The sequence below is a fragment of the Mustela nigripes genome, chromosome 1, assembly GCF_022355385.1.
Source record: "Mustela nigripes isolate SB6536 chromosome 1, MUSNIG.SB6536, whole genome shotgun sequence".
NCBI lineage: Eukaryota > Metazoa > Chordata > Mammalia > Carnivora > Mustelidae > Mustela > Mustela nigripes.
The window spans coordinates 257,262,770-257,288,518 of NC_081557.1; the positions used below are offsets into that span (position 1 = coordinate 257,262,770).

Below are 25,749 nucleotides of genomic sequence, written 5' to 3' on the forward strand. Positions count from 1 at the left end.
GTTTGCTTCCTCCTCTCTCTCTGCCTGCCTCTGCCTACTTGTGATCTCTCTCTGTCAAATAAATAAAATCTTTTAAAAAAAAATTTTTATTTATTTATTTGACAGAGAGATCACAAGTAGGCAGAGAGGCAGACAGAGAGAGAAGAAAGCAGGCTCCCAATGCGGGGCTCCATCCAAGGACCCTGAGATCATGACCTGAGCCAAAAGCAGAGGCTTAACTCAGCCACCCAGGTGCCCCTATTTTTAATTTTTTGAGGAACCTCTATACTGTTTTCCATAAAGGCTGTACGACTCTACATTCCTACTAACAGGGTTCTCTCTTCTCCAATCACATCTACACTTATCTTTTATCCTTTTGATAACAGCCATCCTAACATGTGAGATGATAACTCTGTGATTTTGATCTGCATTTCCCTGATTAGTGATGTTGAACATCTTTTCATGCATCTGGTTGGTCATTTTTATGTTTTCTCTGGAAAATTATCTCACTTACAGGTTGAATCTAGAAAAGTTGAACTCCTAAAAGCAGAGTAGAACAGTAGTTCCTGGGGGCAGGGAAGTGGAGGAAATCAGGAGATGGCTGTTGAAAGGGTACAAAGTTGTAGCTATGTAGGATGAGTAAGTTTCGGAGATCTAATGTGCAGTATGATGACTACAGTTAATACAGTATTATATGCTGGAAATTTGCTGACAGCAGATTCTAGGTGCTCGTCACACCTGAGAACATACATGAAATGGAAATTAAGGAGACACATGTGCTAACTAGTTTGACTGCAGTAATGGTTTTACTATGTATATCAAAACACCCTGTTACATACTTTAAAGATACACAATTTTTATTAAAAGCAAACAAAAAGGGGCACCTGGGTGGCTCAGGAGGTTAAGCCTCTTCCTTCGGCTCAGGTCATGATCTCAGGATCCTGGGATGGAGCCCTGCATTGGGTTCTCTGCTCAGCGGGGAGCCTGCTCCCCCTCCCCCCGCACCTACCTCTCTGCCTACTTGTGATCTGTCAAATAAATAAATAAAATAAAATAAAATAAAAAAAAGCAAACAAAAAAAACTTTGTGAGGCCTGAAAGAATTACCAAAAGCTGTGAGCTGAAAGAATGGCAAAATGTAGATACATTTCTCACGAACTCGAGAGCCCTTGTTGAACCACACAGGCTTTTACTTTAGACACAGAAAGTCCACACTTGAGGAAAAGCTACTCTACATTTAGAAATGGTTTGTCAACCTCGGCATTACTGACACATTTTAACGGGTAATTATCTGGCATGCAATGTTGGAAGTGGGAGTGTCTGTTCACTGTACAAGGTTTACCAGCCTTCCTGGCCTCTACAGTAGTGCCAGTAGCACCCACACAAATTCTCACTATAACGATCAAAATTGTTTCCAGGGGCATCTGGGTGGCTAGCCAGTTAAGCATCTGATTCTTGGTTTCAGCTCACGTCATGATCTCAGGGTCCTGGGATTAAGCCCTGCATCAGGCTCTGCACTCAGTATGGAGTCTGCTTAAGATTCTTTTCTCCCTCTGTCCCTACCCCCCCCCCCAATTCATTCTGTCTCTCTCTCTCTCTCTCAAACAAATAAATAAGATCTTAAAAAGAGGGGCACCTGGGTGGCTCAGTGGACTAAAGCCTCTGCCTTCGGCTCAGGTCATGATCCCAGAGTTCTGGGATCGAGCCCCACATTGGGCTCTCTGCCCAGCAGGGAGCCTGCTTCCTTTCTTCTCTCTCTGCCTGCCTCTTGGCCTACTTGTGATCTCTGTCTGCCAAAAAATAAACTGAATATTAAAAAAAAAAAAAGAAAGAAAAAACAGAACCATTTCTAGACATTGCCAGATGTTTACTGAATCATAAAATCACCCTAGATGAGAATCACTCTCTAGAGTAACAGCCAATCTGAAACTATCCTACAGACCAAAACAAATTCTCAACAGGATCACGCTGATCAATAATAAAGTAACCCCTTAAATAAAATTCTTTAGAGGGGAAAAAAAAAACCTCAATAATAAAGTTTATTTCCAGTAATACATATATTAAGAGGTCAACAATTTCCCTACTTTAAAAAAAGTATAAAGCTAGACAAAATGGTCAAAAGTTATCATTTCAAGGCACCAGAAACCAACCTGGGGTAAATACTAGGTTAAGAACATTTATTCCTGAAAAAACAGCTAAAGCTTTGGGGGAAAGTAAAAAAAAAAAAGCTGGAGCCTATGGGATTCTTTTTTTTTTTTTTTTTAAGATTTTTATTTATTTATTTGTCAGAGAGAGCGAGCGAGCAAGCGAGAGCAAGCACAAGCGCACAAGCGGTCAGAGGTAGAGAGAGAAGCAGGCTCCCTGCCAAGCAAGGAGCCTGATGCAGGACTCATTCCCAGAACCCTGGGATCATGACCTGAGCCAAAGGCAGTGGCTTAACCGACTGAGCCACCCAGGAATCCCATGCCTATGGGATTCTTGAGTGAGGTTTTCATTCTACCCAAGTTGGTCAGTAAGGATTATATCTTTAACAGGCTATGGCTGACTACAAAAACCAACAACTCTGCCCTAAAAGGGAATGGACTTGATTCAGTGCTGTGGTGTAAATCTATAGCTTTGTCAGTTAATGTGCAGGAAATCAGTCAGGAATGGCCATGGAACCTGTAGTTACTAGCTAAAAGTTACAGTCCCAGTTCTTAGAAAGTTATCAGAGCTGCCAGAGATTTACTTAGATGATCCTGGAAACAAGACAGACACATAAGAGCTAAGATAGATCTGTACACATACTATCTAACTCAGAAATGAAGCAAACACAGGGGAGATGCGAAAGAGGATGGCAAAAAGTAAAAAGTAAAAGCCAAGGAAGATTTAAGAACAATACTGAATGTATCTCCCCCCCCCCCCATCCCACACAGGGAGCAATTAGCAGAAGGTAGAAAGTCTACAGACTCAAAGTGTCAATATGTCAACCTCTGTTTAATCATCAGCCAACTACTAAACTATATAAAAATAGAGGCTATCCCTAGGGAGCCAGGATTAAACACTTAAATAAAGAATTTTAAAAACTGAGCAGAAATACCACAGGGGCAACAGATTCCATAGTTTGAGTCCAGGAGAGATCATAAATTAAGAAAAAAAAGAAACCCCAGACATAAAACATAACCAAGAATTGCTACAATACCTAAAAGGTCTAATTTTCAACCAAAAATTATTAGACATGCAAAAAACAGACAAGTATGAAACATACCAAAGGGAAAAAGGCAGTCACTAATGATAACTGAGTCTGTATGAACCTAGGTGTTAGATTAACAAAGACTACAATAGGGTATTAAACACATTTATATAATTAAAGGGAAGTATGTTAAAAATGAATCAACAAAATTGGAAATCTACATAAACTATAAAAAGAACCAAATTTAAATTCTAGAGTTAAAAAAGCATAATTACTGACATTAAAAATAAAAATCATTACATGAGCTCAAACAGCAAATATGCGATAGCAGAGAATCACTGATTTCGAGACATTATCAATAGAAAGTATCCAAAGAATTAAAAGAAAAAAGATTTTAAAAAGGAATAGAACATCAGAAATCAACATATGTGTAGTGAGTCAGAGGAGGAAAGAAAAAGGAGAAAAAAACTTCTGAGTAATAGCCCAAAAGTTCCCAAATTTGATCAAAAACATTAACATTCAGATGCAAACAGCTCACCAAATTCCTAGGAGAATAAATACAAAGAGAATCTAGAATCTATACCAGAGTCAAAATGATGAAAGGCAAAAAAATCTTCAAAGGAGCCAGAAAAACAGGACTCATCACACAGAACAATGTAATTAAGAATGGACTTATTAGAAATGAAGGAGGACATAGGTAATGGAAAAACAAAGTCAATATGCTCGAACAACAACAAAAACCATAAACCCAAAATGATCTAACAAGTAAAACTATCATTCAGAAATGAAGTCAAAATAAAAGCATTCCCAGATACACAAAAATTAAAAGAATATGTTGCTAATAGATTTACCCTATAAAAGGTACTAAAGTTCGTCAGGCTGGAAGGAATAATGCCAGGTAAGTTAGATGTACAGGAAGGAATGAAGAATACCAAAGACAGTCAATATAAAAGACTGTTTATGTTTTTTCTCTTTTCTTAATTAAAAAAATAATAATTCAAAATAAAAATTATGACACAAAATTATTGAACTATATAAATACACATAGTCAGATATATGCATATTAAACAATGAAATAGTATAAATTAAAAGAAAAAAGAAATGAAGCTAAGAAAATGCAAAATTGCTAAGTTTTACTGAAATGAAGTCAGTAGTAACCTGCTTAAGATAAACTTAATCTGACCAAGATAAACTTAAAGATATAGACATCTCTATAGCAACCAATAAAATACCTCAACCTATATATTCAGTGGATTTAAAATGGTACAGTATAAAGACTGCTAACCCAAATAAAGCAAGAAGAAACAGTTATTTATAATAAAAACAAAAAACTCCTCCCCTATGTCCATAACCCCACCCCCTTTCTCCCAGCCCCCCTCCCCCAAGCAAAACTCCTTAAGACATATAGAAAACAAAAGAGCACATATAAATTCAATCTTACCAATATTTACATTAAATAAGTAGATTACATATTCCAATCAAAAGGCAGAGCCTATTACACTGGATTTTTTTTTAAGATTTTATTTATTTATTTGCCAGAGCGAGCGAGCGAGCAAGCAAGCACAGGCAGGCAGAGTGGCAGCAGAGGCAGAGGGAGAAGCAGGCTCCCTGCTGAGCAAGGAGCCTGATGTGGGACTCGATCCCAGGACTCTAGGATCATGACCTGAGCTGAAGGCAGCCACTTAACTAACTGAGCCACCCAGGCATCCCTTACACTAGATTTTAAAAACTCAAGATCCAACTATGTGCTTTCCATAAGAGACACATCTTAAATTAAGACATAATAAATTAATGTTAAAAGGACAGAAAAAGATACATCAGATGAATGGTATACATAAGACAGTTGAAGTAGCTATATTAACATCAAACAAAATAAACTTTAAGATAAAAAAAATTACTAAAAGATACTTCATAATGATAAACAGTTCAATACAGCAGTAAAACAATGATAAATTTTGAATATGAACCTAACAAAAGGATCAAAATAGATGAAGGAAAAATTGACAGATATAAAAGAAACATATTTAATAGGCAGAATCAGAGGTATCAATACTCCTTTATCAGTAATAGAAAGAAAAACTACACAAAAATCAGGAAATATACGGAAGACTTACACAACACTATCAACCAAAAGACAGAGAATACCCCACCCAACAGCAACAGAACACACATTAGCTTCTAACACAAGGAAAATTCTCAAAGACAGACCATATTGTTGACCATAAAATATCATCAATAAATGTTAAAAGACTGAAAAGTGTACAAATGATGTTTTCCGCATACATCAGAGGCCAACAAATCCCACTTACAGGCTAAATACAGATCACTGACTGCATTTTGTATATGAAGTTTTATTGCAACATAACCATACCTATTCATTTATTTATTGTCTATGATGCTTTCATGTTTCAGGGGCAGAACTGAGTTGTTGAAGTATCAACCATACGGCTGCAAAAGTTAAAACTTGAGTTGGTTTAGAAAAAACAAATCTGGAGAACTTCCAAATATTCAATTTACAAGAAACACTTCCAAATAACTCACTGGTAAGTGAGGGCCTCACAAGAAAAAATTTTAAAGTACCTTGAATTTAATGACATATCAAATGAAGCTTTCAATGGTTGAAACAGGAAGGAAGAAAATTCTAAATTAAAGAATCTAAACATTCACCTTAAGCAGCTAGGGAAAAAAGGGCAAATCAAACCCAAAGTAGAATACAGTAAATCATAAAGATTCTTTCTTTCTTTCTTTATTCATTTATTTATTTTTTCATAAGAGCGAGAAAGGAAGATGGACAGGGAGAAGGAGAGAAGCAGATGTCTCGCTGAGCACGGAGCACACCTCAATGAGGCACTCAATCTACAACTCCAAGATCATGAGCTGAAACCAAGACTCCCAACACTACACTTATTAAGTCACCCAAGTGCCCCAGAATGCACTAAATTATAAAGAGCAGATCAAAAATGAATTGAACAGAAATACAAAGAGAGAAAAATCAATTAAACGAAGTTAATTTTTTTAAAATTTGATTTATTTATTTAACAGAGAAAGAGAAATCACAAGTAGGCAGAGAGGCAGGCAGAGGGGGAAGGGGAAGCAGGCTCCCCCTGAGTAGAGAGTCTGACCCGGGGCTCGACCCCAGGACCCTGAGATCATAACCTAGGCCAAAGGCAGAGGCTTTAACCCACTGAGCCACCCAGGTGCCCCAAAAGTTAATTATTTTAAAAGAACAACCGGTAAAAGCTTAGCAAAAAATGACCAAAAAAAGAAAAAGGGAAAAAATGTAATTATACAGCAAAATTTGTGCTTCAGATACTGTACTATTTTTATATTAATGAGTATTTTAAGATTATTTTATGTCAAATCTCAAAAAAGCTTTTGAGAGAGAAAATATAAAATTTCACACAAATCAAGGTAAAACTTTAGAGATATGCAAATTCTTTAAAAAATAAACCTACCAAAACTAAAGAGATAAGAAATCTGGATATTCTGGTACTTATTAAAGAAATTAAAGCCATAATTAAAAATTTCCCCACAAAGAAAACCCCAGACCTGGACGGTTTTACTGTTAATCCTTTGTAACACTTAAGAAGGAAATGTTACCAATCTCTTACAAACCCTTCCAAGGATTACAAAAAGAAACAGCAAATGCCTGGGTAGCTCAGTTGGTTAAGCCGCTGCCTTTGGCTCAGGTCCTGATCCTGGTATCCCAGCACAGATCCCACATCAGACTCCCTGCTTAGCTTCTCCCTCTAACCCTCCCCCCTCATGCTCTCTCTCATTCTCTCTCTCTCAAATAAATAAATACAATCTTTAAAAAAAATTTAGGGACACCTGGGTGGCTCAGTTGGTTGGACGACTGCCTTCGGCTTGGGTCGTGATCCCGGAGTCCCGGGATCGAGTCCCGCATCGGGCTCCCAGCTCCATGGGGAGTCTGCTTCTCCCTCTGACCTTCTCCTCGCTCATGCTCTCACTGTCTCTCTCTCTCAAATAAATAAATAAAAAATCTTTAAAAAAAAAAAATTTTAAAAAAGGAACAGTGTTCACAGAGACTACTACTCAGAAATAAAACATGAATGAACTGATATACATACTATGGTGGAAGAAACTTAGACACTGTGTTGAATGAAAGTATATTTTATGAGTCATTTATATCAAGTTCTAGAATAAGCAAAACCTCTCCACCATGATAAAGAAGAACAGTGGCCCAGGGTCCAAGTCAGGTTAGCAGGAATTGAATTGGACAGAACAGGAACTTCCTGAAGTGGCAGAAGTTTTGTGGGTTACTTAGTTTAAGATGTACTTGCCATCTGACCATTAAGATGTACTATGCATCTGACCATTTGTAAGTTACATCTATAAAATAAATGCTTCACTTAAAAAAATAATCAAGCCATTGCAGATAACTGACCAAAAATCTGGCCAGTCCAGGTAAAGATGGAGACACATCTAGTCCTATAACTCTTGACTTAGGAAAGCAAATATAACCAGTTTCTCTAGTGATAGAAGTTTATTCATATACTAAATTCTGCAACTTCTTACAGAGACACTGAGAAGTTAATAGACAATGTCTTAGCAAGCCTCAAAAAAAAAATGAATGTGCACGATTTTTTTTAATAAAAGCAACAGTGAACACATACTGTTAAATTACATGACAAATGAAACTAAGATTTTCAATATGAAAATACCTATTAAAATGACTTCAAAAATAGCTGCTAGCAATTTGTGACATTTAGCCATTTTTCTCCCCCAAATCTACATATTTTCAGTGCATCTGGTCATATTAAGAAGAAAGCCAGAGTTATTTTTAAATGATCTTTCACACTGACTTTCCCTCTAATAGAAAGATGAGTGCTAAGCAGAAGCATCATTGTGAAACCTGAAGGTTTCAGAGAGAACTTGGTCCTGCCAACATTTTGATTTCAGGACAGTGAGACAATAAATTTTTATTTTTAAGCCACCAATTTGTACTATTTTGTTACGAAGCCCTAAGAAAGTAATACAAATGTACTATTTATATATATCACAATTCTCATTATTGCATTATTTCATTAGTGACTTAAAAACATTTAGAAAAGATTAAATGAATGAACATATTAATTAAATCTCTCCTAAAAAAGAAATCTCCTATATTTCACTGTGAGAGCTGATTCTTTTCCTGTTATTAAAATACTATGAATATGGGCATCACTACAGACTATGTGTACATTTGTAGAAAAATCAGAAGACACATGGGAGTTTGAAATGTTTATCAAAGAACACACAAAACTGAATAAAATTTTTATTTTAAAATGTATCACAAATAATTATAAAGATGTTTCAACTGCACAAACTTTTATATATTTACATGTATGTGTATATATATGTGTCCACATATATACACACACAATATATATACACACACAAGTATTTAAACTTTGCTTCATCTTTCATCTTTTTATCTGAGTAAAAAGAAGCACACTTTCCTCATTCAGGAGATTTTTGATGTTGTAATAATTACCTAGAAGGAAAGTGGTAAGAAAAAAAAATTATTTCCATAGACATCATTTCCTTTTGACTAAATATTTAGCTATCACTAAGGCAGTTACAATATATAGTACCAAATTTTTTCTTAAATCAGTTCATCTAACCTAAAGTAAGTTTTATTCAACTCCATGAACTAAAAAATCCAAGAGTTAACCATCACCTGTGATCCAGACAAGGTTTGAAAGAAATGAAAATCTCACATCATTCTGATAATGAATGCAAAGGTGAATTAGACGAGGGTGAAGAAGAGAAAATTTCTGTATATTCAAACTAATACATGCTAAGATTAACTGAGTTACAATAAATAAAATGTGTTCACAACAGTTCTGGTACATGCTAAGGACTATATAAACATTGCTATTATTATTATTATTATCTTCTTTCATTGGAATGTAAGCTCCGTAAGGACAGGGAGTTTTCCTCTATTTTGCTCACTTATGTATCCTATACTCTGAGAGCAGTGCTTAACAGATTCTCTGTTGAATGATGAATAAATAAATGAACAAATTAAAAGTTCTCTTTCCAGAGGCTTGTGCTCTTTAATAGCTGATGAAAAACACTATTCTGTATGTTTAAAATAATCTACTAAAAATTGCTTGACTACATAATGTCTTATAGATAATATAGCAGAAATAATTTTCCTCCTACCCTAGACACAACTAAATCTTTATACACTTTGCAATAAGCAATTCTTATCCAATTTTCACATACCCATATACTAACATACTTACCTAAAGACAAAATCAAAATATGCATTGTCATGAATCACATGACATTTTATTTTGACCCGTGTGGCTTCCATTTGCATGGTACTCACGAGCAACTATATAAATATTTTAACTATATGAAAGAAGATTGTCTTTATTTTCCTTACCTGAAGGAACATAGAACGAATCCCCAGTTGTTATTATATAAGGTGTTTCATGTAAGGTACATAAAAGGTCACCAAAGTTAACATAAAAAACCTGTAAAATTAAAAATTAAAATCTCATTTCAAATCGAACCACCACCACAACATGGTACAAAAAAACTTAAAGGAATGCAGTAAGCAGAATCACAACCCTCCAAAGATGTCCACACTCTAATCTCCAGAATTTATTTTGTTACATGACAAAAGGGACCTAGAGACTGGGAGATAGGTTAAGTCTGGATTATATAGTTGGGCCTATTCTAATCACGCAAACCGTTAAAAGTGGAGAGTTTCTCCTGGAAGCAGAAGAGAGATGAAGCAGAGGAAAACCAGAGAAATTCAAAACATGAAAAGGACAGACTGTTGCTAGCACTGAAGATAATAGGGCCATGGGTCAAGAAATACAGGCTATTTCTAGAAGCTGAGAATGAACTCTGGCCAACAGCCAGCAAGGAAATGGGAGCCTCAGCCCTACAATATGGAACTGAATTCTGCCAACAACCTGAATAAACCTGAAAGCAGATTCATCCTAAGAGTCTCCAGAGAGGGATACAGAGCTCCCAACATCTTGATTCCAGCCCTTTGGTACTCTAAACAGAAGACTCGGCCAAGCTTACCAGGATTCTAATCAATATAACTGTGAGATAATAAATAGGTCTTGTTTTAAGTCAATGAATTTATAGTAATTTGTTAAAACAGCAACAGAAAACAAACACTGGAAGAAATTTCTTTTGTTCTTATTATTTAACAGCTTATGAAAATTCAGAACCACTGTAAATAATATCACTTAGCTAAACTACAAAATAGCTTGGTCTTATATACACCTCTTCAAAGGTTACATGGTTGGGACAAGTAATTCAATCACCCGACCAAAGAGAGGACAAAAAGTAAAACAAATAAATGGTACATTTAAGCAAATATCAACAAGAAAGTAAAAGAGAATAAATCTAATTCTCAATCATAAAGACTTCCATATTCATAGTCACGGCAAATTTTACATTTTATACATAGGTAGCACCCAAGTGATGATTTGGTTTTGGGACAACTAGAAAAACCGAAAGCCTTCCAACATTCAGATTCAAATTTTGAGATTCAGCCATCAAAAATATTTTGCCTCAGAGAATTACTCCTCCTCTTCCACCCCCTTCTCTTATTTTTTTTTTAACTTTGTAAAATGAGCCTTAAATACCAGAAAAACGATAGCAGCTAGCACTTATATAGCACTTACTCCTTGCCAGTCACTATTCTGAGCACCTAATTTACATTCATTTTATGTATGTAAGTGGCAGTGAGACAGGTACTATTTTAATAGTTTTATACAAATGAAGAAAATAAGGCAACAGACTGGGGTAATTTTCCAAGTTCACAATGTAAAAGGCAGAAACGAGATTTGAACTCAGGCACTTTGATTCCAGAATTCATGCTCTTAACCACTATGAAATGCTGCCTCCCTAAATAGGGAAAAAACTCTTCAAATGGTTCCAAAGTACGGTACCTTATAATTTACTTTTAAAAAATTTTATTATATCTTAAAATAATTTTGCATTAATTGAGAAGACAAAAAGGTAACAAACATACTACCCAGAAGGTCAAGCATATATTTCTAGGTGGTTTTTTTTTTTTTGCTTTATCTATTCAGCTTAGCTATGTACACCTCTTTCCACTTCTGCAAACATCTTGGTAGGAAGGTTTTTGAAAGTGCTTGCTTCGGCAGCACATACTAAAACTGGAAGGCTTCTGAAGTACACAGATACAGAAGGACGAACTCCCATGAATACCCAACACCAACAGCTTTCCCCCGTTCCATCTCGTTACTTCCCCCATTCCATGTTATCTTGCAATAATACCCCAGCATCATAAATCATCTGCAAATATTTCAGTGTGTACTAAAAAAGTCAAGGTGTTTTTAATTTTTTATTTTTTAAAGTTTGGTTTATTATTATTATTATTATTAGTTATCTCCATACTCAGCATGTGGCTTGAACTCAGGATCCCAAAATAAAGAGTCACATGTTCTACCAATAGAACCAGCCAGGCACACCTCAAGGTGCTTTTTAAAAACACAACTATAACAGTTTTATCACAACTAAACATAAATGAATATTTAATATCAAATACCCAGTCAGTATTAAATTTCCAATTTTTTCTTAAATGTATTTTTTTTTTTTAAGATTTTATTTATTTGACAGAGAGAGATCACAAGTAGGCAGAGGCAGGCAGAGAGAGAGGAAGGGAAGCAGGCTCCCCACTGAGCAGAGAGCCCAATGCGGGGCTCGATCCCAGGACTCTGGGATCATGACCTGAGCTGAAAACAGAGGCTTTAACCCACTGAGCCACTCAGGCGCCCCTCTTAAATGTATTGTTTAAGAAGTTGTTCATCCTCTTAAATTGCTCAATCTATAGTGGTTCTCAATTTGGGGGTGCTTTCTCAATTTCAGGAGACAACAGGCAATGTCTGGGGACATTTCTGATTCTTACAACTAGAGGAGTACAGCTAGAATCTACTTGGCAGAGGCCAGGGATGCTACCAAACATCCCACAATGCATAGGAAGCCCCTCTACGACAAAGCATTATCTAAACTAAAATGTCAATAGTGCCATGGTTGAGAAACAGTGATCTATGGGTTCTACTTGGTTTTTATTGCTTGCAACTTATTTATATTAAAGAAATCAAGCAGCAAAGTTTGCTGTAAAAATCTTTGCATAGCTGAATTTTGCTGATTACCAACACCTGAGTATCATATGAAAGGTCATCTATTCTTTATTTCCTATAAATTGGTGGTTAGATATTAGAGTTTGATCAAATTTGGGTATTTTTGTTGTTTGCTTTATAGGTTTTTTCTGTTTGCTTGTTTTTAAAGGAGATGGAAGAGGCAAGACTATTTCATACAATGTTGTACTCTTCCATCAGGAGGCACATAATGTCTGGTTATCTTCTTTTTATTTTTTTTCTCCTATTTTTTAAATTTACTTTTTTTTTTTTTAAGATTTTATTTCTTTATCTGACAGAGATCACGAGTAGGCAGAGAGGCAGGCAGAGAGAGAGAGGAGGAAGCAGGTTCCCTGCTGAGCAGAGAACCCGAAGTGGGGCTCAATCCCAGGACCCTGGGATCACGACCTGAGCTGAAGGCAGAGGCTTTAACCCACTGAGCCACCCAGGCGCCCCTAATTTACTTTTATAATTAATTATTTTTACCCCTCCTCCCACTCTCCTTCCCTCCACCAACCCTCAGTTTGTTTCCTATAAATAAGCGTCTCTAAGGTTTGTCTCCCTGATTTTGTTTTGTCTTATTTTTTCCTCTCTTCCCCTGTGATCCTGTTCTTTTTTTTTCCTGTTTTGTTTCTTAAATTCCACATGAGTGAGCTCATTTGGTAATTCTTTCTCTGACTGACTGACTTCATTTAGTATAATACCCTCTAGTTCCATCCACATCATTGCAAAAGACAAGATTCCATTTTTTGATGGCTGAGTAATATTCCATTACGTGTACATGGAATATTGTGTATGTACACACACACACACACACACACACATCTTCTTTATCCATTCATCTGTCAGTGTACATCTGGGCTCTTTCCATAGTTTGGCTATTGTGGACATTGCTGCTATTAACACTGGGGTGCAAGTGTCCCTTCAGATCACTACATTTGTATCTTTGGGGTAAATCCCTAGTAGTGCAATCACTAGGTCATACGGTAGCTCTATTTTCAACTTTCAGGGTTGTCTTCTTTTTTAGATATTAGCAGACATTGATACTCAATGCCTAGACAGATCCAACAGTTTATCAAGGATTACAAAATGACAATATTTTACTCTACTATTTCTTTTTCATTTATTAATTGGAATTTCTTTTTAAAGATTTTATTTATTTATTTGAGAGAGTGAGAGTACAAGCAGGGGGTACATCAGAGGGAGAGGGAGAAGCAGGCTCCCCACTGAGCAGGGAGTCTGATGAGGGGCTCGATCCCAGGAACATGGGATCATGACCTGAATCAAAGACAGATGCTTAACCAACTGAGCCACCCAGGCACCCCTAAATGAAATATTTCTTTTTTTTTTTTTATATTTTTTTTTTAAGATTTATTTATTTATTTATTTGACAGAGACAGAGAGAGAGATCACAAGTAGGCAGAGAGGCAGGCAGAGAGAGAGAGGAAGGGAAGCAGGCTCCCTGCCGAGCAGAGAGCCCGACGTGGGATTCAATCCCAGGACCCTGAGATCATGACCTGAGCCGAAGGCAGCGGTTTAATCCACTGAGCCACCCAGGCACCCCTAAATGAAATATTTCTAACAAAAACAAACTTCACCTCATTTTTATTTGGTTACGTAATAGTACACTTTATAAGAAAAGGGCAGAAAAAATATTCGATTATTTCCCTTTATTTATCCTTTGTTGTCAATATAAGTATTCTCCAAGAGTGGTGAATTAGGTTTTCTTTTAGTATCAGTCTTTCAAATTCATGAATTTATATATAGTAGATATGTATCAATCCACTTAAGTTATTCTTATTTACTCAAAACACTTCAAGATCAGGGGTACCTGGGTGATACAGTCCACTAGGCCTCCAACTCTTGGTTTCAGCTCAGGTCATGGTCTCAGGATTGTGGGATTGAGCCCTGTGTCACACTCCACGCTCAGCGCAGAGTGTGCTTGAGATCCTCTCACTTAACCTCTCCGAATCCTCCCCACATTCTCTTTCTAAAATAAATAAATAAATCTTTAAAAATACATATTTCAAGCTCAGCTCCAGGCCTCCATTCAGACATTTCTCTAAGGAGCTCTGGTTCTTTAAAGTATGTTGCTCTAACTTTTTGTTTTTTAGTTCTGGAACATTTATTGTCTAATTTTTCAAATATTTCCATCCCTTCACTCATTTGGTTTTATTTCCTCTCTTCTGTTTTCTTTTCCTGTTTTTCACATCACTTCACTTTTTTATTTTATATTACATAATTTTTTATATTTATATTATATATTTTATATTTATATAATATAATAAAATATATATTTTATATTTCCATTTCTAAATCTCATCTTTTGGGAGAGCTCCACAACCAAATCCCATAGTAATCTGTTAATTCTTTTGTGGTTTGATTTTAACAAATCTACTACTGCTACTATCTCCCTCTCATACAGACTTTTTAACATTGAGTTTGAAGGAAAGAGTTAACAGTCTATGCTAGTTCTCTCTCTGGTCCCTTTTGTTTTTCAAAAGCATATATTTAAAAGTGTCCTTCATGTTTTAAAAAATTTTAAAATACTCTCATATTAAAAAAAAGAATAACTCTGATTTTCATTCTAAAAAGTTAAAGGCAATATTTAGAAGAAATAAAAATAAACTATGATCACCTGATAACGTTATTTTTCTATAGTTCCTTCAATTTTCATTTTTAAATTTTGGTCAGAATAAAACAGTTTTCTATTTTCCATACGTTTGCTTAAATATTTATCCTAAAGTTCTTCTTATATGGCTATTCTTCAAAACTATATGCTTAAACTGATATAAAAATACTTATTACAGTATCTGGAACATCTAAGGGCTATATAACTGCTTATTATCATATAATGACATCTTATTATAAAGTCAAAATATAAAATATAACCATTTCTTTCTGCAACTTTTCAATAGTTTCTAATTTTTGCAATTACTATCAATGTTACAAAAAATACCTATATATGTTCAGTTTCCCTACCCTTTAAATTATTTTCTGAGGAAAATATACTGAAATAAGAGTCATAAATCAAAGGGTACAGATATTTTCCCAATAATTTCTACTAGCTCAGTAAATATAAAATATTCTTGTTTTTAATGTTTTTTAATGTACATTCCTTAGAATAGTAGCCAGATTAAATACTTTCAAACATCTTCTTTTTTTTTTTTTTTTTTTAAAGATTTTATTTATTTATTTGACAGGGAGAAATCACAAGTAGATGGAGAGGCAGGCAGAGAGAGAGAGAGAGAGGGAAGCAGGCTCCCTGCTGAGTAGAGAGCCCGATGCGGGACTCGATCCCAGGACCCTGAGATCATGACCTGAGCCGAAGGCAGCGGCTTAACCCACTGAGCCACCCAGGCGCCCCTCAAACATCTTCTATTTAAATTTACTATTTAAATTTTCTTTTGTCTAATAAAGGCATCACAGTTTAATGGGTAACTGGTATTATTTCAATGATGATATTTCATAATGCTTGTCTTATTAACTGTTCCTTAATTATTATGCAGAAATCATCATTACTTTAGTTAGTTAAATGTGTTTTTTACTCTTTTAATAGCACCTGGAGATCTTTATCATTTTAAGATTGGATTAAAGTATTTACTAATTCTAGTCATACTAAGGTATTAATGAGTTACTCTTTCATGTGTGCCTTTTTTTCTTGCCTCAATTTGCCCTTCTTTGATAATATAAACCCAAGGGTCCTAGTGTTCCTTCTCTTTTTCTTTCTTGAGTAAAATTAATTGTTTTGAATGCAATACTCCAGTAACCCATGATACCACAGGTTCTTGAAATGTTACATACTGAAAAATGTGCCTTAGACTAAGTATTTTTAAATGGCAGTAAAACAGTAAATATATATATTTCTTAAAGATTTGATTGATTTATTTGTCAGAAAGAGAGAGCAAAAGCAGAGGAACAGCAGGCAGAGGGAGAAGCAGGCTCCCTGCCCAGTAAGGAGCTGGATGTGGGACTTTAATCCCAGGACCCTAGGATCATGACCTGAACCAAAGACATGCTCAACCAACTGAGCCACCCAGGCATCCCTAAAACAGTAAATATTATTAAAATTTGGTGATATTCAAATTCTGCAATTTTCAAATTCAAAATGTACAAATATAACATATATATACTTCACATTAATGGTGCAAAGGTGTGTGTCTCCAATGAGAGAACAAAGATGGACTCACCTTGAAACTCATTATAATTTCAGCCAGTAATGCTGCCACATACAGTAATACATTATTTAGTATTTATTGAAGTAACTAGCTCCTACTCCTTAGTCTACTGCTAATTACATGATTCTGAGAAAGACTTTTAAAACCTCATTATTCCTAAACTACATGATCAGTGAAATGAAATTTAGACTTAATTTTCACCAGCTCTAATGATTTGTTTGCAAATCTATATTCTACCATTCCTCAAAGTAAAGAACATTCCTTAAACTTTTAAATTTCAAGGTTACATGGCTATGCAGAGAACAGGTACTTATTAAAGAACCATTGCCTGATTGACTCTAAACAGATTTAACAGAAAAATTCTCTATGCACCACAATAATATCATTTCTGAGAAAACAGCATTTTTAATGCCTCATCAAGTCCAATAAATCAGAGTTATGCCAATAGAGAAACATAAAGATATGGAGAAATACACTCACCAATATATCTGAGCCAACATGCTGCTTTCCCTTTTCTTGATGTGGTCCCAATATCAATTTTCCAGTAGAAAAAATAGGTGTATCCAGTGTTTTATACACTTTCAACTCATGATGCTCAACACAAAATTGATATGTATCTCGTGGCCTTAAAAGATCTAAGGGAAAAACACTAATATAAATATAGAGCAATAGCAATAATAATGCTCAATGATATAACATATATACACACATATATAATAGCATTATTCCTAGATATAAACCTGGCTTACAATGACAGAAGTGATTAAGGTCATTTACTTGAGCTAGAATGGTAGAGGTCAAATTTTGTCTATCTCACAAGTTGTGTGACCAGGCAAGTTACTTCTCTATGCCTCTGTTTTCTTTTCTCTAAAATGGGACAATAATAGTTCATCTATGTTAGAATTGTGAATATCAAATGAATAAATGGGGGCGCCTGGGTGGCTCAGTGGGTTAAGCCACTGCCTTCGGCTCAGGTCATGATCCCAGGGTCCTGGGATCGAGCCCCGCATCGGGCTCTCTGCTCAGCAGGGAGCCTGCTTCCTCCTCTCTCTCTGCCTGCCTCTCTGCCTGTTTGTGATCTCTCTCTGTCAAATAAATAAATAAAATCTTTAAAAAAAAATGAATAAATGTGTATAAAGTATTTAAAATACTGTCTGGCACAATTAATAAGCATTAGGTAAGTCTTAGCTATTAATAAAAAAAATGGTAAAATTATTATTATTTCTATTATAGCTCAGAGAACATAATTAGCTAAGAAACAAGATTTCCACATCTTTATAAAGTTTAGCATGGCCCACAATTAACAAATGTATCATTGTAATAGATTATTTTGTGCTTGCTTGACTGATTATTAAACAGCAAGATTTTTATCAAGTAAAGCCAGAGTACTTACTATTGCTCACAAATCACTATCTTAATTCTGAAGTCCCCTTTTACTTATAAACCTTTCCAAATATATAGTTAATATATTCTTCTGCAATCAACTTCTGTTTCCTTGGGTATTTAGGAATGTTAGTAATCTCACTGATTGTAGATAGAAAATATACAGACTCAAGAAACAGACAAAAAGTTATGAACTCCTGACAACTCTCTAACCTGATACAATATAGCAATGTTTTTGGTTAAGAACGTTACACTAAACAAAATTTTCTGTACTTCTACCTCTGTTGCTAAATAAATAATCCGATTATAAAAATACTTAATACTACTTAAGATGTCAAATGGAACCTATTTCACAGCCAAAATTTTCATTGGGAATGCGATTACTGCCTCTCTGGTTGCACCTATTTGTCCTCTGATTAGGAGAAATTAGTCCTGAGTACTCACTGGTATAGTCAAAACAGCTAAAACCTTTAACTATTTCCTATATGTAAATTCCGCCTGTTGGTAGATAGCTAAGTGTTCCCTATTTGCCCTCACCACACTATAGTTCATCTTTTGGAACCAGTCATGGTCTCACAGACAAGGTACTTTTAAGGCCTATTAGACACGACGGTAGGCCTCTAGAACCCCTCTGCTGGCCTTAGGTTAACCATGGCATTTATGGTATGCCGCTCAATGTCCCTGCTCGTCATCACTCTAAAGGTCTGATCTCCCAGGTACTATTACTGGCATCCCATGGTGCAGAAAGCTGTCCAAATCCTGTCCACAATCCCTGTCTGGACTCACAGTAAGGGTTTATTCTAGGATCTACCAGCTAAATTGCAACAACTACCCATAAAAAACCCCTGTTCCCATGTGTCATCTTGGTTGCCTCCCCCTGGGCCCTACTGCAGGAGGCAACACTCCTGATGATAGCACCTGAACCCTAGAGGATAAATGCCTTGTGCTATGTGTCCCTAGACATTGTTTGCTATCAGAGCTCCTCCAGAGTAATCCTCAAAGGCTGCTTACTGGAATTAGATACTCTATGGATCTGGGCTCTAAAAGAGCTAGGAAGTAAAAGAGAAAGTAGATAGGTAGTCACCTATAGATAGATAGTCACCAAGCCAGCAATCTTTCCTTACTAATTATTAAATTAAGCATTTTCATTATCCCTAATCTTACCCATGGGAATAATCTCTCTTGTTTCTGGGTCCTTTACCCTTGTTGGCTTCAATGGATCTCCCAGAGGTATACTCAGATTTATCATGAATTTATTCTCTGCAAAAGAAATACCACTGTAATAAAGCTACTTAAAATTCTTCCCAATTAAAAAGAAGTCTGATATTAAATACAGCTATGAATAAGTTGGAAAAAAAAAAAAAAGACTGCCACAGGCATAACAATCTCTTCCCATTTTCCTATTTATAAATGACCACTTTGACAAACAAAAATTCAAAAACCACAATGATTTAATACAGAAGCAAACATACTAAACTATTTTCTGCAAACCTGTTATGGATACTCTTGCATCATCAAGAAAATTTAGAATATTCTCTCAGAGAGAGAGAAGTATAAAATACATTTCAGAAAAAAATTCATTAAAAATGTCAACTTTAATCATAATTTGACATGGGAAAAGTTAGCTTCAATGACAGGGTAATTTACTCACGAGGAAGTGTTTTTTTATATTATGCTATTAATGATTTTTTTTTTTAAGTAAAAATCTGTTTATTTTCAGAATTTGGGGGAAATGTGAATTCAAGGGGGGCATCTAGGTGGCTCAGTGGGTTAAAGCCTCTGCATTCGGCTCAGGTCATGATCCCAAAGTCCTGGGATCGAGCCCTGAGTTGGGCTCTCTGCTCAGCAGGGAGCTGGCTTCCACCTCTCTCTCTGCCTGCCTCTCTGCCTGCTTGTGATCTCTGACTGTCAAATAAATAAATAAAATCTTTTTAAAAATTTAAAAAATTAAAAAATAAATAAATTTTTTTAAAAAGTGAATTCAAAACAATAATAAAGAAAACAAGATACTCCAAAACCAATAGGATGCAGCAAAAGCAGGTGTTAAGAGTGAAATTTGTTATTAACGTTTGTATTAAGAAATAAAGTTCAAAGAAACAACATTACACAAGAACTAGAAAAAGACTTAGCTGAAATTTAGTAGAGGAAGGAAGTAACAAAGAAAAATCAGAAATAAATAAAATAGAGACCAGAAGAAACACTAACATAACATTGAAAGTAATGAGCAGTTTTACCATTTGATTTCTTATTTGGCCCAATGCTTGTCTGTGCAGTAGTGTATTGTTTAATATTTACATACTAAATATTTAATAGTTTACACTATAGATTTTCCAGCTTTGTTTTATTGTTTATCTTTAGTTTTGTACCACTGTGGTTAGAAAATGTTTTGGTATGATTTCAGTCTTCTTAAATTTGCAGTATTTGTTCTGTCTCTTTTTATGTGGTTTAACCAGATGATTGATTCTTCTGTGTGTATTTGAAGAAATGTGTATTCTACTTTTCTTGGGTGGAATGTGTTATATGTATTTTTGGAACCATGTATTCTGAAGTATGTTTTGAGTTAAAAATGTTCTTGTTGAAAAAAAAGTAACTCTCACTGAGGGTACTTATTTAAAATAAAGCATAACAGAAGGGAGGTGTGTGGAAGGGTGAAGTAGGTGAAGGGGATAAGAGTATACTTATCATGATGAGTACTGAGTAATGATGTTCAGAATTGTTAAATTACTATACTGTACACCTGAAACTAATAGAACACTGTACATTAACTACACTGGAATTAAAATTTAAAAACTTAATAAGAAAATAAAGAAAAAAAGGTGAATTCACCCTAAACTATCACATCTAACATTTTTACAAATAAATTACAGAATTTGTAAAGAGCTACTTCTCAGAGCACTATTATTTAAAATAAAATCTAAAGGTTACTTTCAGGAATAAGCTCATACTTCTTTCCTCATTATCAAGACAGATCCTTTTCCTAGCAACCATTTTATTGACTTTTCCAGTGTTTCCTTTTGACTTCCTTTTAGATGATACTGTGTCTGGGGACAGTATTCCACCAATAACAAATCCTCCTGAAAGTTAATGACAAAAAACGTAAATATCATACAAGAGAAAGTAAAAATATTGAACCAAAATTTAAATTACTATAGCATATTTTCTTTCAGACTATCAAAGAACGTATTACTATTATACAAATTAGTAACTCAAACAACACAAATACCAATTTCACTTATGTTTCTACCATCCTAAATCCAGATGCACTGATGAAACATGATAGAATGATCTCTGTTGCTTGAAATCAAGTCACTTTGAAAAACAACACAAAAGCCAGCAATGAAATATTTATAATAATGCACATGTGAGTTTAGTTCTTTGACTTAGTTATATCCATCACAGAAAGGAAATAATTTTCTGGCCCACTATCTATATTTCTATAGAGAAATATGACGAGCAAATGGGATGAGAATAGTAAAAGGGAATACTAATCTTTGCCACTTACTATTTTCTCATGTTCTGATCTAATGACTTATTTCTTGCAATTAAAAACCTTGTGCAATACTATGGAATAAAAATACTCTCAAGCCACAAACTCACCTCAAATTGCTACCAAAGAGAGAAAAAGATAAGCATTTCCATAGTAATCTGATAGATCTGTACTTGAATCTATTCTGACCTCATTTTTGAAGGATAATGATAAAATGAGGTAATTCATGTACATATGTAAAATAGTGCTTTGCACATAATAAACTGTTATATTCTAATTATTATTTGCCAGATATTAAAATGTAAACTGGAATCTACCTGATGGCCTTCCATGATAATCTATTCGCTCTCCCCGCCAATACTCCAAAGGTTTCAATCGTGTTCTCTTGGTCCTGCGAACATTTGGTGTGTTGGAAGGCAATACTGTAAAAAGATATCACACAAAAAAGGTATGAACATAAATGTTTAATTGGATGGTCTTTGTAGCAGAAAGATTGATATTACCCTGTAGAACACTCATGTTTCTAGACAAAACAAAAAAAATTTCACAATATATTTGTGTTAATAGTTAAAGAAATATCAATGAAAAAATAAGTTGCTAGATTGTCAAAGATTAAAAAACTTAATGACACCCAGGGTGAATGATGTTAGAGAAACTCAAACATACTGTTAAGTAGAAATGTAAACTGAATTGAAAGCAACTTAGCCATAACTTGATTTAGAATTTAACTTACATAAAATTAATCTGCAAAAATACTCACAAAAAGAGGGAACACTAGAGGTGGTCTAAGACAGTAACATAGGGAAGACCGTGAGCTCACAACTTCCATGGACATACTGAACCTCACCTAAATATAGACCAATTTCTTCTGAAGAACTGAAAACTGACTTAAGAATTTCTGCTCAACAAAGGACAGAGAGACCACGGAGAGAAAGGGAGGAGAGGAAAATACAAAGTAGTATCTGAAACTCCACTCCCTCTGATGACCTGCAGAAGGATGTCACTGAGAGGTACACAGACTCACCTGCCCTGAGGCACAAAACAAACAAACGAACAAAATACCAGTGGTTTAAAAGGTAACTAGACAGTAAGTGAAGAAAAGCCATTTTCTAACCTTAGAGCATCTGTCAAAAAGAGGCACAGCTACTGGAACTCTCTCCAGGTCAACAGGTGCTGGCAAGCACCACTGTTTACATTCCTTAACCGTGATAACGCAGATGGAATCAAAATTCAGGTGCTCCAGCTGGCCTGCTAGGGCTACCATAGCAAGACCCAGGACCCAAGCTCCAACCACCCCCGTAGGGTAGCACCCCATCTGCCTTGCCTCATCACACCAGGGTGACAACAGCCCAAGCACACTCCAGGTCTAGCCGGCCACCCAAAACCACCAATACACAGAGTCTACATAGGGGATATTCTTACACAAGTCCATTTCTTCAAGACCAAGAACAGTAACTGTCCAATTTATTCTTAGATACAAATAGAACATTACACAAAATAAGGAGACATATTCATGCTCATGTTCCAAATGAAAGACTAAGATAAAACTCAACAACAACAACAAAAAACCCTAAACAAAACACAAGTAAACAATCCACCTTAGAGTTCAAAGTAATGATCATAAAAATGCTCACCAAACTTGAGAGAAGAATGGATGAACTCAGTGAGAACTTCAATAAAGAGATAAAAAAATATAAAAAAGAACCAGAGCTAAACAATACAAAAGTGAAAGGAAAAACAGACTATAGGAACTGACAGCAAAGTAGAGGATATAGAAGAATGGATCAGTGAGATGGGTAGTAAAAAAGCACCTATGTTGAAAAGCAAAAAGAAAAAAAAAAAACATTTTTAATGAGGATAGGTCAAGGGAACCCCGGGACAACATCAAGTGTAATAACAGTAGTACCAACAGGGGTTGAAGAAGAAGAAGAAGAAGAAGAAAACAGAGACAGAAGGGCAGAAAAATTAACTGAAGAAGTAATAACTGAAAACTTCCCTAATTTGGGAAAGGAAAGAGACATCCAAGTTCAGGAAGAACAGAGAGCAAGGAGGTTCCAATGAGGTCCACACCAACACACATGATAATTAAAATATCAAAAGTTAAGATAAAGCAGAAATCTTTTTAAAAAGCAGCAAGAGAAAAGCAGACAGTTACGTACAAGGGAAAACCCATAAAGATATCAACTGATTTGGGGCTCCTGGGTGGCTCAGTGGGTTAAGCCTCTTGCCTGCTGCTCAGGTCATAATCTCAGGATTCTGGGATCGAGCCCCGCATGGGGCTCTCTGCTCAGAAGGGAGCCTGCTTCCCCCACACCCCTCTGCCTGCTTCTCTGTCTACTTATGATCTGTCAAATAAATAAATAAAATCTTAGAAATAAATAAAGACTACAAGAGACAAAGAAGGGAATTACATAATTATGCAGGATCAATCCAACAAGAGGATTTAACAGTTGTAAGTATATATGAACACAGGAACACTTAAATATATAAAGTAAATACTAACAGACACAAAGGGATAAACTGACAGTAGTACAACAGCAGTAGACTTCAGGGGTGCCTGGCTGGCTCACTGAGTTAAGCATCTGTCTTTGGCTTAGATCATGATCAGAGTCCTTGGATCAAACCCCATGTCAGGCTCCCTACTCAGTGGGGAGTCTGCTTCTCCCTTTCCCTCTGCCCCTTCCCCTACCTGTGTGTGTGCTCTCTAATATAAAGAAATCTTAAAAAAAAAAAAAAAAGAATTGTCTTCACAGATGACATGATACTCTATGTGGAAAATGCAAAAGATTCCACCACAAAATTGCCAGAATTCATATAGGAATTCAGGAAAGTGATATGATATAATATCAATGCACAGAAATCAGTTGCATTTCTATACACTAACAATGAGACGGAAGAAGGAGAAATTAAAGAGTTGATCCTATTTACAATTGCACCAAAAACCATTAGACACCTAGGAATAAATCTAACCAAAGCAGCAAAGGATCTGTACTCCGAAAACTATAGAACACTCATGAAACAAATCGAGGAAGACATAAAGTAATGGAAAAACATTCCATACTCATGGATCGGAACAACAAATATTGTGAAAATGTCTATGCTATCTAGAGCAATGAACAACAAATATTGTGAAAATGTCTATGCTACCTAGAGCAATCTACACATTCAATGCAATCCCTATTAATATACCATCAACTTTTATCACAGAACTGGAACAAATAATTCTCAAATTTGTATGGAACTACAAAAGACCCCAAACAGCCAATGGAATCTTGAAAAAGAAAACCAAAGCTAGCAGCAACACAATTTCAGACTTCAAGCTGGCTTCAGAATCATCAAGACAGCAGGTACGGGCACAAAAAAGACATAGATCAATAGAAAAGAAGAAAGAACTTGGAAATGAACCCTCAACTCAACAATCAACTAATCTTCGACAAAGCAGTAAAGAATATCTAATGGAAAAAAAGACAGTCTCTTCAACAAATGGTGTTGAGAAAATTGGATAGCCACAGGCAGAAGTCTAAAACTGGACTATTCTCTTATACCAGACACAAAAACAAGCTTTTCAAAATGGATGAAAGACCAACATGTGAGATAGGAATCCAATAAAATCCTAGAGGAGAACATGGGCAACAGCAACCTCTTTGACCTCAGCTACATCAACTTCTTGCTAGACACATCTCTGAAGGCAAGGGAACCAAAGGTAAAAACAAACTACTGGGCCTTCATCAAGATAAAAAGCTTTTGCACAGCAAAGGAACAGTTAACAAAACCAAAAGACAACCAACAGATTGGGAGAAGATATTTGCAAATGACATATCAGATAAAGGGCTAATATCTAAAATCTATAAAGAACTTACCAAACTCAATACCTAAAGAACAAATAATCCAGTCAAGAAATGGGCAGAAGACATGAACAGACACTTCTCCAAAGAAGGCATCCATACAGCCAACAGACACATGAAAAAATGCTCAACATCACTCAGCATCAGGGAAATACAAATCAAAACTACAATGAAATACCACCTCACACCAGTCAGAATGGCTAAAATTAGTAAGTCAGGAAATGACATGTTGGCAAGGATGTGGGGAAAAGGGAACTCTCTTACACTGCTGGGAATGCAAGATGCTGCAGCCACTCTGGAAAACAGGATAGAGGCTCCTCAAAAAGTTAAAACTAAGAGCTACTTTACAACCCAGCAATTATACTATTAGGTATTCACCCAAAGGACACAAACATAGTGATCTGAAGGGCACAGGCACACCAATGTTTATAGAAGCAATGTCCGTAATAGCCAAACTATGGAAAGAGCCTAAATGTCCATGAACAGAGGAATGGATAAAGAAAGTGTGGTAGGTATATACAATGGAATATTACTCAGCCAGCAAAAAAACCGAAATCTTGGCT

The 25,749-nt window shown here is 35.6% G+C and overlaps 1 protein-coding gene across 3 annotated transcripts in view; it reads right to left on the reverse strand.

The window, feature by feature from the left end:
- Positions 1 to 4,655: 4,655 nt before the first annotated feature.
- CENPC (centromere protein C) overlaps positions 4,656 to 25,749 on the reverse strand; it is a 111,981-nt gene continuing 90,887 nt past the window's right edge. For all 3 annotated transcript variants that reach the window (XM_059384747.1, XM_059384757.1, XM_059384741.1), the window contains 6 exons: positions 21,659 to 21,763; positions 20,800 to 20,928; positions 19,019 to 19,114; positions 16,952 to 17,106; positions 9,548 to 9,638; positions 4,656 to 8,647 (listed from right to left, as the gene is read on the reverse strand). In XM_059384747.1, coding sequence (XP_059240730.1) covers positions 8,577 to 8,647; positions 9,548 to 9,638; positions 16,952 to 17,106; positions 19,019 to 19,114; positions 20,800 to 20,928; positions 21,659 to 21,763 — 647 coding nt within the window. In that variant the 3' untranslated portion in view covers positions 4,656 to 8,576. The remainder of the gene's footprint in view (positions 8,648 to 9,547; positions 9,639 to 16,951; positions 17,107 to 19,018; positions 19,115 to 20,799; positions 20,929 to 21,658; positions 21,764 to 25,749) is intronic.